The following is a 13382-nucleotide window of genomic DNA, read 5'->3' on the forward strand; positions in this document are numbered from 1 at the left end:
AGATTTGTCGATGCAGGGTCTCATTGTGTTGCCCAGGCTGGTCTTGAACTCCTGGGCTCAACGGTCCTCCCATCTCAGTCCCCTGAAGTGCTGGGATTACAGGCTTGAGCCACGATGCTCAATTTGTTTAATCACTTTTAATCTAGACTATTCCACTGCTCAGTCCCCTCCTTTTAAATGACACTGATTTTTTGAAGAGAGTGGGTTCACTGTTGCCCCATCTTCTGAATTTTTCTGAGTGTTTCCTTTTCCTGTTATCTAATTTGTTCATCTGTCCTCTGCATTTCCTATAAAGGCAATCATTTGCTGAGTATACAAAACAACTGATAAGGCCCCTACCATTCCTTAATACTTATTGTTTGAGGTGGTGGGGGTCACTGGCATGACCCTGCTGTCGGCACGTAGTCTGATGGAAGCCTGTTTGGAATGTGTGCGGAAGAGCAACTAATGTTCAAGGAAGTGACATTTCAGCTGAGTCTTAGTAGATAAGGTAGGGACAATTTAGATGAGCATTGATACCTGAGAACAATAATTCCAAAGCATTTTTGGCTGGTTGTCCCTGGGAGGAGCTTGAAGGTTGTTGGGAGCAGGTTGTTTATTTTTATTTTTTATTTAATTTTCATTTTTATTTTTTTGAGACAAAGTCTTGCTCTTGTCCCACAGGCTGGAGTGCAACAGCACGATCTTGGCTCACTGCAACCTCCGCCTCCCAGGTTCAAGCCATTCCCCTGCCTCAGCCTCCCAAGGAGCTGGGATTACAAATGCCTGCCACCACACCCAGCTAATTTTTGCATTTTTAGTAGAGATGGGGTTTTGCCATGTTGGCCAAGCTGGTCTCAAACTATTGACCTCAGGTGATCCACCCACCTCAGCCTCCCAAAGTGCTAGGATTACAGGCGTGAGTCACCATGTTAGGCTTATTTTTTATTTTTGTAGACATCGGTCTCGCTCTGCTGCCCAAACTGATCTTTTTTTCTTTTTTTTTTAAGATGGAATTTTGCTCTTATTGCCCAGGCTGGAGTGCAGTGGCGCGATCTCAGCACACCGCAGCCTCCACCTCCCAGGTTCAAGCAATTCTCCTGCCTCAGCCTCCCAAGTAGCTGGAATTACAGGCATGCGCCACCATGCCCAGCTATTTTTGTATTTTTAGTAGAGATGAGGTTTCTTCGTGTTCAGACTGTTCTCGAACTCCCGACCTCAGGTGATCTGCCTGCCTCAGCCTCCCAAAGTGCTGGTACAGGCGTGAGCCACCGCGCTCAGCCAGGAATAGGTTGTGCAGGGTCATAAACTCTGTGCCAAGATTAGATTAGAGGCTTTGGAAAGCTACTGTACACATTCTTTTTAGATTATACGTCATTTCCTATCATCTCACTGTCCTGAGATAAGCATATTTTGGTCTACCTTCTGCCTAGGGGTGTGTGTGTGTTTCAGAAGGATTTAAAGCTAGAAGTGATATCAGAGTTGTGTTATAAATACCAATTCTGGAAAAAAAAAAATTTCTGGCTACTTGGTAAGGGACGGATTTGAAGGGGGTGGATTATTGAGGACAGAGGTAGCAGAGGGAGAAAGGAGAGCTTATGGACACAGGGACTTTCAGGAGCTGAAACTAACAGGAGAACTTGGGTTAGACTCAGAGGTTTTAGAAAGGGCTGTGTGGTGTTGTAATTAGCTCAGCTCTTGTGTCCCTGCTCTCTCTTTGCCCACCAGGCAGACAGAAGCTGCCACACAGACTTCCCGGTTCCCATGTGGCTGATTCCTCAGCCATGGGTCCTGGGTCCTGCGAAGGGACCCCAGGAAAGATGGGTGGGCCACACACAAGGTGTGAATGTGCTTCCAGACGGAACAGGCTGCCTCTTCTCAGCCTTTCCCAGCCTCCTCTGTCTCTGCCTTGCAAACTTTGGTCAGGGCCTTAAGGAGCCTTGTGAGGTAGGTGTCAGTGCTCTTAGTGTTTGTGGCATCAGTGGATCTGGGCCCCCAGATTGCTAGCCAGGACACCAGCAGCAGGTACTGCAAGAGGGACAGTTGCAGTTGACTTAGTCTGGTGATCTGAGTTGAACAGGGGGCCCTTTGGGCTGAGCCTGTGCCTCCAGGCTCGTGTATGCTCACTGTCAAAGATAGTCTGCTTTGGCGGTGGTGGAGTGCAACTGTGGACAGGCACTCGGTTAATGACCTCCCCTTCTCACCGTCTCCCACCTGGGCCATTCTCTTCACACAGCCGCAGGCCTTTCCTCACAGATGACACTGCAGATCACATATTTCTATGCTGTCCTTTCCCAGCCAGAAGGATGGGTTGGTGAGACAGGCTTTCTGTTCCCACTTTTGTTTGGTGGCTCTTGCCTGGGCTTGCTATCAGCTTAGGGTTATGGTTGTGACCTCAGAACACAGCAGGGCCCAATCTTCTAGGGAGGCTTGAGTTCCTGACCCTTTCTGGAATCCTTATTAGGACCCTATTTCAGCCAGCCGAGTTCCTTGGCTTCCTGACTTTGTAGGGAGGCTGCAGCATCAGGAGGACCTGCCAGAGTGTTGGTCCAGGGTCAAGGTTCTTGTGATCAGCGTTGTGGTGCTGCCTGTTCTTGAGGTCAAGTTCCTGGTAGTCCAGGAGACATGCTTATGGTTGTAGGTCTGCACTTGATCCTGAGCCCTGGTTGGTGCTTGCCCAGGACTCAGAGGGCAAGGTGAGGGTCTTCTCTGCCACTGGCTTATGTTCTTCTCTCTCTCTAGTTTGTCCTGAAGAATTACGGAGAGAACCCAGAAGCCTACAATGAAGAACTGAAGAAGCTGGAGTTGCTCAGACAGGTAGGAGAATAACATTTTTTTATGCATGAGCAGACAGGATTGGTTTGATAGGTAAACCGCCTGGGCTGGACGCCGTGGCTAACGCCTGTAATCCCAGCACTTTGGTGGATCATTTGAGGTCAGGAGTTTGAGACCAGCCTGACCAACATGGTGAAACCCTATCTCCACTAAAAATACAAAAATTAGGCAGTGTGATGGCACGTGCTTATAGCTACTTGGGAGGCTGAGGCAGGAGAACTGCTTGAAATTGGGAGGTGGAGGTTGCAGTGAGCTGAGATTGTACCACTGCACTCCAGCCTGGGTGACAGATGAAGACTCCATTTCAAAAAAAAAAAAAAAAAAAAAAGATAAAGGAAAAAAGCCACCCAGCCCACTTCTAACTTCTGATGTAAAGTTAAAGACAGCTGGACGTGGTGACTCACGCATCTGATCCCAGCATTTGGGGAGGCCAAGGCAGGAGGATCGGTTCCTCCTGGAGTTCAGGCCCCAGAATTTAAGACCAGCCTCAACATAGTGAGACCCTGTTCTCTACAGGAAAAAAAAAAAAAAAAATAGCCAGCCATGATGGGATACACCTGTATCCCCAGCTACTCAGGAGGCTGAGGAGAGAAGATCACTTGAGCCCAGGAGGTTGGGACTGCAGTGAGCCAACCATGCTCATGCCACTGCACTCCAGCCTGGGTGACAGAGTGAGACCCTGACTATTTAAGAAAACAACCAAAAAAAAGGGGGAAGATGTATGACTCTTCCTTTCACTTAAACACTTAAGAGGCCACTGTAAAGTTATTAATTGGCCTAATTTCAATATTATTGTGTCTCAGGGAGTAGGGAGCCCTGAGGAGAGAGGGAGAGAGACAGGAAAAGGCCAGCCACTGAAGCAGAACACATGTAACATTTCTAAGTCTGCCATCTTCTATGGGTGCTGTTCATGGCACCAAAAACAGCTGCACAGTAACCACCATAACAGATAGATAAGAAAAAAGTTGGAAATACTGTGAAAATTGCTAAAATGTGGCACAGAGTCATGAAATGGGCACATACTGCTGGAAAAATGGTGCCGACAGGCCTGTGAGATGCAGAGTTGTCACAAACCTTTAGTCTGTAAAGGATACAGCATCTGTGGCATGCAATAAAACGAGGTACACTGTAGGTTTTTTTCCTGATTATTGTATTTACTATTGGATAACAACATGTTCTCCCTTATGTTTCTGTTAGAAGTCTGAGAGTCTGTACTGGCGTGGCTGAGCTTGGGTACCAGTGATGTAGATACATGCCATAGAAATCAGTAGCGGTTGGTGTTTTCTTGTCTGTCATGGACTGAATACCAATTCTTGCAATAACCCAGCAGTATTAGTGACTATTTTCCAATCAGTAGATTTTTGGATACATTTCATTTAGTCTAGTGGGTGAAGATGTTTTCTATGTCAGCTATTCAAAGTTAGTACAAGGCCAAGCGCAGTGGCTCACGACTGTAATCCTAGCACTTTGGGAGGCTGAGACAGGTGGATCACTTGAAGACAGGAGTTTGGGATTAGCCTGGCCAACATGGCGAAACCCTGTCTCTACTAAAAATACAAAAATAAGGTGGGTGTGGTAGCAGCACATGCCTATAATCCCAGCTATTAGGGAGACAGAGGCAGGAGAATTGCTTGAACCTGGGAGACGGAGGTTGCAGTGAGCCAAAATCACGCCACTGCACTCTAGCCTGGGTAATAGAGCGCAAGACTTTGTCTCAAAAAAGAAAAGCTAGAAATGATTACACTTGTGGGCGCGGTGGCTCATGCCTGTAATCCCAGCACTTTGGGAGACCAAGGCGGGTGGATCACAAGGTCAGGAGTTCGAGACCAAGCTGGCCAACATGTTGAAACCCCGACTCTACTAAAAACACAAAGATTAGCCAGGCCTGGTGGCAGGCACTTGTCATCCTGAGGCAGGAGAATAGCTTGAAACTGGAGGGTGGAGGTTGCAGTGAGCTGAGATCGCACCACTGCACTGCAGCTGGGGCAAAAAAATAAAATTCTGTCTCAGGTTGGGTGCGGTGGCTCACGCCTGTAATCCCAGCACTTTGGGGGACCGAGGTGGGTGGATCATCTGATGTCAGGAGTTTGAGACCAGCCTGACCAACATGGAGAAATCTTGTCTATACTAAAAATACAAAAATCAGCCAGGCTTGATGGCGCATGCCTATAATCCCAGCTACTCGGGAGGCTGAGACTGGAGAATCACTTGAATGCAGGAGGCGGAGGTTTTAGTGAGCTGAGATTGCGCCATTACACTCCAGCCTGGGCAACAAGAGCAAAACTCAGTCTCAAAAATAAAAAGAAACAATTACACTTAGTGAGGAAGGCACATGAAAAGCTGAGCTAGGCCTCTTGCACCAGATCACCAAGTTAGGAATGCAAAGGAAAAATTCTTGAAGGAAGTTTAAAAAGAATCTAATGATGTCGCATCTCTGGATATCAGATTCTCTCCCTTCCTCGGGATTTGCTGATTTTATTTTTTGTGTTTTTGATTGTTATAGGCTACCCCCATGCCAAGAATCAGCCTGAAATGTAAACTTAAAGTTGGTTTTCTTTTTTTGAGACACAGTCTCGCTCCATTGTCCAGGCTGGAGTGCAGTGGCACAGTCGTGGCTCACTGCAGCCTCCATTCTCCCCAGTTCAAGCCATCCTCCCACCTCAGCCCCCAAGTAGCTGGGACTACAGGTGTACACCACTGCATCGGCTAATTTTAAATTTTTGGTAGAGACGGGGTCCCCCTGTGTTGCCTAGGCTGGTCTTGAACTCCTGGGCTCAAGTGATCTTCTGGCCTCAGCCTCCCAAAGTGTTGGGATTAAAGGTGTAAGCCATGGTACCTGGCCTTGTAAACTTAGGGTCTTCACAGGTCTTTTTGGAGCCTGTACCATTCCTTGCACATGCACAGTGACTTTCTGATTTCCCCTAAATATGCAGTTGTGTTTGAACATCTTACTTTTCAGTGTCTGCCTCCCAAAGGAAGAAAAAGAGAAAAATGAAGGAGAAGGAAAAAGATGCCAGGCCTTTAGATCCCTTGGAAGTTACTTCAGCTAGAGGTGGAGAAGCTTATAGCCATGGAGGGAGGCGCAATGTGGAGGAGCTGCCTCTTTCTCTGTACCTCTGTGGTCAGAAGCAGCAGTCAGCACATAGCTCCTGTATTTGTGCTTTTTGTCCATGCTGGGTCCCACAAGCTGCTCCTGAACTGGTGCATAGCTGCCTGCCAGGTGCTGGGGTAGGGAATGGGTGGCTGCTACTATGGTAGGGGCTGAAATTGACCAAAATTAATGGCAATGAACTGTACTGTCCAAGCCTTCCCCTAAAAGTTGGGGACTTCAATAGATAGACTCTGGAGTTAAGTCAGATTCTGCCATTGCAACTTGTCTTGGTGGGGAGACAGATTTCTCATGTTGCTTCTTTTTTTTTTTTGAGACGGAGTTTCGCTCTTGTTACCCAGGCTGGAGTGCAATGGCGCAATCTTGGCTCACCGCAACCTCCGCCTCCTGGGTTCAGGCAATTCTCCTGCCTCAGCCTCCCGAGTAGCTGGGACTACAGGTGCACACCACCATGCCCAGCTAATTTTTGTATTTTTAGTAGAGACGAGGTTTCACCTTGTTGACCAGGATGGTCTCGATCTCTTGACCTCGTGATCCACCTGCCTCGGCCTCCCAAAGTGCTGGGATTACAGGCTTGAGCCACCGCGCCCGGCCTCATAAAAATTCTTATGCTGTCTTCCCAGAACCCTCCTCATAAATTTAATTTCTAAAAAGGGTTAATTTGAACAAAGTTTGAAAATCAGTGAGATAATCTGAGCCTCTAGGACAACCATCATTTTGCACACACAGACACACACTACACGCAAGGACGCAACACGCCCTAGAAGGAGCATTACCACCAGTCTCCAAAGCGTCCTCTGAGACAGATCCTCCAAAGCATAAGGCAGGCAGCCTGCACAGAGCAATGGGTTGGGGAGAACAGCCTCCAGACCTGCGCTCTTCCAGCACGGAAAAAGCTCACATGAGGCCATTTGGGGTAGCCACTTGCCCTTCCTGTGACTTGTTTTTTTTTTTTTTTTGAGATGGAGTCTCACTCTGTCACCAGGTTGGGGTGCAGTGGCGCAGTCTCAGGTAGCTGGGACTATAGGTGCATGCTACCACGCCCAGCTAATTTTTGTATTTTTAGTGGCAATGGGGTTTCACCATGTTGGCCAGGATGGTCTCGATGTCTTGACCTCATGATCTGCCCACCTCAGCCACCCAAAGTGCTAGGATAACAGGCGTGAACCACTGCACCCGGCTGGGACTTGGTTTAATTTATCCCAGCAATGTGGGAGTTGGATTAGATCACTGTTTTTTTGTTTTTGTTTTTAAAGACAAAGTCTCGCTCTGTTACCCAGGCTGGGGTGCAGACTATCTCAGCTCACTGCAACCTCTGCCTCCTGGGTTCAAGCGATCCTCCTACCTCAGCCTCCTGGGACTACAAGTGTACACCACCACGCCTGGCTATTTTTTGTACAGAGTCTCGTCATATACCCCAGGCTGGTCTTGAACTACTGGCATCAAGCAGTCCTCTGCCTCAGCCTCCGAAAGTGCTGGGATTACAGGCGTGAGCCACCATGTCTGGCCTAGATCATTGTTCCTTAAACTTGTGAAACCACAGAACAAATTTTCTTACATAGGACACTGATGATAATCTTTCAGTGAAAAAATTACCATTGGAAGCTTTAGGTAATCCTCCTTCCCTGATCTGAGCCTCCATTTCCTCATCTGTAAAACCAGGGTTTGCATAGTTGTTTTTAAGAAGACTTTCTTTTTTAGACTTTGGAATAAATTCTTGGCTCTGTGATTACAGGGAATAAAACTGACAGGCGCAAGGGATGCTGTGGGCGCGTCACAACATCAGGCACTCTCTCAGACTCCTCTGCACTTCTGCACAGCTTGTCCTGTTGAGTCTGACAGACCAGGCTAGAACCATAGGGGGCTGCATTCTTGGGTGGATTAAAGGGTATAGGTGATCTCTTGGATCTGGAGGGGAAACTGCTTCCATTGTTTCCCAAACATGGTTTTAGGAAGCACAAGACTAATTTTATTATTTATTTTTAGAGATAGGGTCTTAACTCTGTTGCCTAGGCTGAAGTACAGTGGCGTGATCATGGCTCACTGCAGCCTCCACCTCCTAGGCTCAATCAGTTCTTCCCCTTCCCACGCCTGTATTCCTGAGTAGCTGGGACTACAGGTGTGCACTACCACACCCGGCTAATTTTTGTATTTTTTGTAGAGGCGGAGTCTTGCCATGTTCCCCAGACTGGTCTCAAAATCCTGGGCTCAAGCGATCCTCCCACCTTGGCCTCCCAAAGCGCTGCGATTATGGGCATGAGTCACCATGCCTGGCCAAGATTTCTTAATTGTTTTATATGTGCAGTGAGTATTGAAAAAAACTAGTAGCTAGCCCATCACACCTGTTATTCTAGAGCTGTTATTGCTTAGGATGTGGCTCTTAATTTTTTAAATAGGTTGTTTAAAGAAAAATGTTAAGTACAAGTGATATTTGGATATGGCAGAGGTCACGATGGAGGGGTATGTTAAAAATGACTAGATTTGGGAAGCACTGGCCTGATGCTGTGGGCTGTGGTGGGCATTCTAGAGGCCTCACCACCAGAGAGATTATCATCCCTGTTTAAAGAAGAGACTGAGTCTCAGAGTGTCCCAGGACACTGCTGGGAAGTGGTGTAGAGTGGGACTGGTGCCCGACTCTTCGGTTCTGCTGTCCCACAGGGTGTACCCCTTCTGAGAGCATCCCTGCTGGCAGTTCAGAGCCGAGCTCTCAGAGTGGAATGTCCTGGAGGAGTTCCTCTGGCTAAGTCCTAGTGAGGGGCTCTGGTCCTCTGCAGAAGGCTGAGGGCAGACAAGTGTCAAGCCATTCCCCTCACTGTGTACCTGCTCCTTGGAGGATGTATTGTTTGCTTTTCTGTTTAAGCAGAGGGTTCATTTATTTTGTTTTGGTTTTTTTCCCCCAAAATAAGAATAGCTCTGTTGTTTATCATAAATATTGATAATGTTCGATATAAAGAATACATAAACAATAGGAAGAATTGAACATGTCTCTGTCAGATTATACATATCTATTTTTTTGTTCTCCTATTTTTACTCCTGAGAATATACCAAGTAATATTTATTTTTTGAGACCGAGTCTTGCTCTGTCACCCAGGCTGTAGTGCAGTGGCACGGTCCCAGTTCACTGCAACCTCCTCCCCACAGGTTCAAGTGATCTTCTTGCTTCAGCCTTACAAGTAGCTGGAATTATAGGTGCGCACCACCATGCCCGGTTAATTTTTAGTAGAGACGGGGTTTTACCACGTTGCCCCCGCTGGTCTGGAACTCCTGGGCTCAAGCGCCTCAGCCTCCCAAAGTGCTAGGATTATAGGCGTGAGCCACCTCCCCCGGCTGTATCTATTTATTTATATAGAATAAGATAAATTACTTAAAACCTGTCATCTAGAGATAATCACTGTTAACATTATGGTGTACACTCTTCTGAATTTTTTTCTTTTTGTTTATGTACCCATTTGGTTTTTTCTGTTTGTTTTTTTCTTTTGAAATGGAGTTTTACTCTTGTTGCTGAGGCTGGAGTGCAGTGGCACAATCTCAGCTCACTGCGACCTCCACCTCCCAGGTTCAAGCAATGCTCCTGCCTCAGCCTCTCAAGTAGCTGGGATTCCAGGCGTGTGTCACCATGCCTGGCCTATGGACCTATTTGGATATCAGTATTAGTATGATTTTTCATAAGTAACATTCCATTTGTCACAGTTTTTGTTTTTTTGGGGTTTTGTTTTTTTTTTTTGCCCAACAGCATGCCATAGGCCTCTTAACATATGAATAGAGACTCTTGTCTTTAGTTTTCATGGCTGCAAAGTATTCTCTTGTGAGGGTGCCTTGACATTATTTATTTAAAACAGTCCTCTTTAATGGGAATTTTGGTGGGTATCCAGTTTTGCTTTTTGAGACAAGGTCTTGCTCTGTCACCCAGGCTAGAAAACAGAGGCACAACCATAGCTTACTGCAGCCTTAACCTCCTAGGCGCAACTGATCTTCCCCTCAGTCTCCCAAGGAGCTGGGACCAAAGACATGTACCATTATGCCTCGTTAATTTTTAAAATTCTTTTTTGTTGAGACAGGGTCATGCTACATTGCCCCAACTGGTATCTAACTCCTAGCCTCAAGTGATCCTTGGCCTCCCGAAATGCTGGGACCACATGTGTGAGCCACTGCAACTGACCTGGAGTCCAGTTTTTGACCCTGGTAATAATACGGTGATAAATGTGCTTTCATTCATATCCAAGCATTTGCTTTCCTGGATGTCTGTTACAGTAAACTTTCAGACACAGAACTGTGGGTCATGCTGAGTGTGGCAGCTCACACCTTTAATCCCAGCACTTTGGGAGGTGGAGGTGGGAGGATCACTTGAGTTCAGGAGTTGGAGACTAACTTGGGCAACATAGTTGAGACCCCATCTCTATTAAAAGCAAAAAACGAAACAGGCTAGGTGGTGGCCCATGCCTGTAATCCCAGCACTTTGAGAGACTGAGGCAGGCTGATTGCTTGAGCCTGGGACTTTGAGAACAGCCGGGGCAACATGGCAAAACCCCATCTCTATTAAAAACAAAGAAGTGTTGGCCAAAAGTAAAGTACAGTAAAAATTTAAAACATGTTGCAAACTGCTTTCAGATATTCGAGATGGGCTAGGTGCAATGGCTCACACCTATAATCCTAGCACTTTGGGAGGCCGAGGTGGGTAGATTACCTGAGACCAGCCCAGCCAAGATGCTGAACCCCCATCTCTACTAAAAATACAAAAATTAGCCAGGCGTGGTGGCAGTGCCTGTAGTTTCAGCTAATTGGGAGGCTAAGGCAGGAGAATTACTTGAACCTGGGATGTTGCAGTGAACACTGCATTCCAGTCTGAGTAACAGAGTGAGACCCTAAAAAAAAAGATACGGGGGATGGAATTGGTGCCAGCTGCCAGCCCTGGCTTGTGGAATGGTTTGTTGAATGGCTACAGGTGTAGCCATGGACTTTTTGGGATCCCTTGGCGTGTGCAGTCGGCTTATCTCTAATGCGTGTTTCCTGGCATCTGTGGGTAAGCTGGCCTGCCTGTCCACTGCCCCATATGACAACAGGCCTGCTTCTCCCATCCTGCCCCCCCAGAATGCTGTCCGGGTCCCACGGGACTTTGAGGGCTGTAGTGTCCTCCGCAAGTACCTCGGCCAGCTTCACTACCTGCAGAGTCGGGTCCCCATGGGCTCGGGCCAGGAGGCTGCTGTCCCTGTCACCTGGTGAGAGCCACAGGCAGGGCTGGAGGATCCCAGGGGGATTCTGGGTGGTAGGGGTGCACCTCCCCTCCCTTTCCCCTTCTCCTTTCTGCATAGGATGGGGAATGGCCTCATATGGTCTCCCCAGACCTCCCCGCAACCCCACACTGGGGTGGCTAGTCCCCCTACCTATCTCCCCGCAAGTACCTCTGGCCAGCTCCTACCCTCGAGGTGACTGGGGTGCCATGTCTGCAGGACAGAGATCTTCTCAGGCAAGTCTGTGGCCCATGAGGACATCAAGTACGAGCAGGCCTGTATTCTCTACAACCTTGGTGAGCTGCCTGATCCCTTCCCCATGGCCCTACTCCCTGGTCCTGCCAGCCTAGCTCTCAGCTCTTCAGATGGCCACGAAGGCAGTGGGCTGATAAAGGGAGGACTTCAGGATTCCTGCCCCTCAACCGTCTTCCTCCTTCCTCACAGCCCTGCCAGCTCCTCTGCCCTTTTCTGGGCTGGGCCTATGGGGGGCCTCTGTGCTAGGGTGAGGTTCTACTGAGCTGGCTGCCACACAGAGTTGCTACTGTGTGCTCTGGCTGGGAGAGATGGCCTTTCTTCTTTGACTAGACAGCCCTTCCCCTCTTGTGGTTTTGGGCTGCTTCAGGCAGGAGAGCAAGGCTGACCTCAGTTTGCCCTGCTCGTCAGCCTCAGCCTGGCTCAAGGGAGAAGCCTTGAGGGAGCCCCAGAGTTCTGTGCAAACATCCCTGAAGCTTCAAGATTGGACCCCTTGGACAGGAGTGCCCTTCCATCCTCTGCCAAATGCAGAGCAGGAAGGAGACTGAGGGCTGGGCAGGACTTCTGAGTTTCCCTGTTCCCTCCAGCTTTGGTGTCCTTGGACTCACTGCCCTGGTTCTCAGAGCCCTATCTTCCTGATTGTGGATGACAACAGGGCCCCCTCTGCCTCACCTTTACATGGGTGTGAGCAGCCCCTAACACTGTTTTCTCCCTCCCCAGGAGCGCTGCACTCCATGCTGGGGGCCATGGACAAGCGGGTGTCCGAGGAGGTGAGGAGGATGGTAGTGGGACAGGTGGACATACCAGGGAGGGGCAGCCTCCTGAGTGTGGATGAATCCTGCCTGTGAAGTGGACACAGGCCATCCTCCCTACCCCTCCCAGGGCATGAAGGTCTCCTGTACCCACTTCCAGTGCGCAGCTGGCGCCTTTGCCTACCTGCGGGAGCACTTCCCTCAAGCCTACAGTGTCGACATGAGTCGCCAGATCCTTAGTCTCAACGTCAACCTCATGCTGGTGAGGAGGCACCCTGGTTGGAGTGGAGTCGAATCGAGGGAAGGGGATGGCCAGGGAGGGGCAGTTGGGCCTTGATCCTGGACCAGGCCATGTGCCGATGGCAGTGAGGGACAAGCAGGGGGCCTTGGCTTTGGTCAATCAGGAGCACGGTGGTGCTGCTTGAAGAAGGCAGTGAAGGAGGATCCCTCGGTCTGCCCCCCCCCCCCCCAGAAGGGGAAGGGGAAGCGGGGGACTTCAGGTAAGCTAACCTCATGTGTCACCCCAGGGCCAGGCTCAGGAGTGCCTCCTGGAGAAGTCAATGTTGGACAACAGAAAGAGCTTTCTGGTAGCCCGCATCAGTGCACAGGTAGGGATGGGGCTGGGGGAGGCCTTTGCTTTACTGTTGACCCCCCACTGACTGGGCCCCACCCGGTTCCCAGGTGGTAGATTACTATAAGGAGGCATGCCGGGCCTTGGAGAACCCTGACACCGCCTCACTGCTGGGCCGGATCCAGAAGGACTGGAAGAAGCTCGTGCAAATGAAGATCTACTACTTTGCAGCTGTGGCTCATGTGAGGGCCTGGGGCCGTGGGGTGAGGTGGGGCGGGGCAGGGCGGGGCAGGGCAGGGCAGGGCAGGGCAGGGCAGAGTGGCCACAGCTCAGGAAGCAAGTCATGATGTCTCTTCTTCTTTTCCAGCTGCACATGGGAAAGCAGGCTGAGGAGCAGCAGAAGTTCGGGGAGCGGGTGAGTGAGCTGCAGCAAGGAGGGGACTGGGAACCGATAGCAGCCTTCAGTGAGATGCCAGCTATGCTCCCAGTCCTTACACTCCAGGGCGTGGCCTTCTCTGTCTCACCTTGGCCACCACCCTGTTGCAGGCCTGGTGTCTTAAGTATTGTCCCATCTGTGCAGCCCTCGTCCCTCGGGGTCTGAGGAGGCAGGGCAGGCTCCCTGCAGAGCAGGTGGCTGGGGCAGGGTGTGGCGCCAC

The 13382-nt window shown here is 49.4% G+C and overlaps 1 protein-coding gene across 3 annotated transcripts in view; it reads left to right on the forward strand.

Moving 5' to 3' along the window:
- PTPN23 (protein tyrosine phosphatase non-receptor type 23) overlaps window positions 1–13382 on the forward strand; it is a 32107-nt gene that overhangs the window by 12267 nt on the left and 6458 nt on the right. The window contains exons 2-10 of one of the 3 annotated variants that reach the window (XM_035275203.3): window positions 2722–2796; window positions 8085–8227; window positions 11012–11139; window positions 11371–11447; window positions 12124–12173; window positions 12286–12417; window positions 12683–12763; window positions 12837–12968; window positions 13094–13141. In XM_035275203.3, the coding sequence (XP_035131094.1) occupies window positions 8174–8227; window positions 11012–11139; window positions 11371–11447; window positions 12124–12173; window positions 12286–12417; window positions 12683–12763; window positions 12837–12968; window positions 13094–13141 (702 nt within the window). In that variant the 5' untranslated portion in view covers window positions 2722–2796; window positions 8085–8173. The remainder of the gene's footprint in view (window positions 1–2721; window positions 2797–8084; window positions 8228–11011; window positions 11140–11370; window positions 11448–12123; window positions 12174–12285; window positions 12418–12682; window positions 12764–12836; window positions 12969–13093; window positions 13142–13382) is intronic. The other 2 variants (XM_054245565.2, XM_035275206.3) reach the window with 2 other exon arrangements.

The sequence above is a fragment of the Callithrix jacchus genome, chromosome 15 (assembly GCF_049354715.1).
Source record: "Callithrix jacchus isolate 240 chromosome 15, calJac240_pri, whole genome shotgun sequence".
Lineage (NCBI taxonomy): Eukaryota > Metazoa > Chordata > Mammalia > Primates > Cebidae > Callithrix > Callithrix jacchus.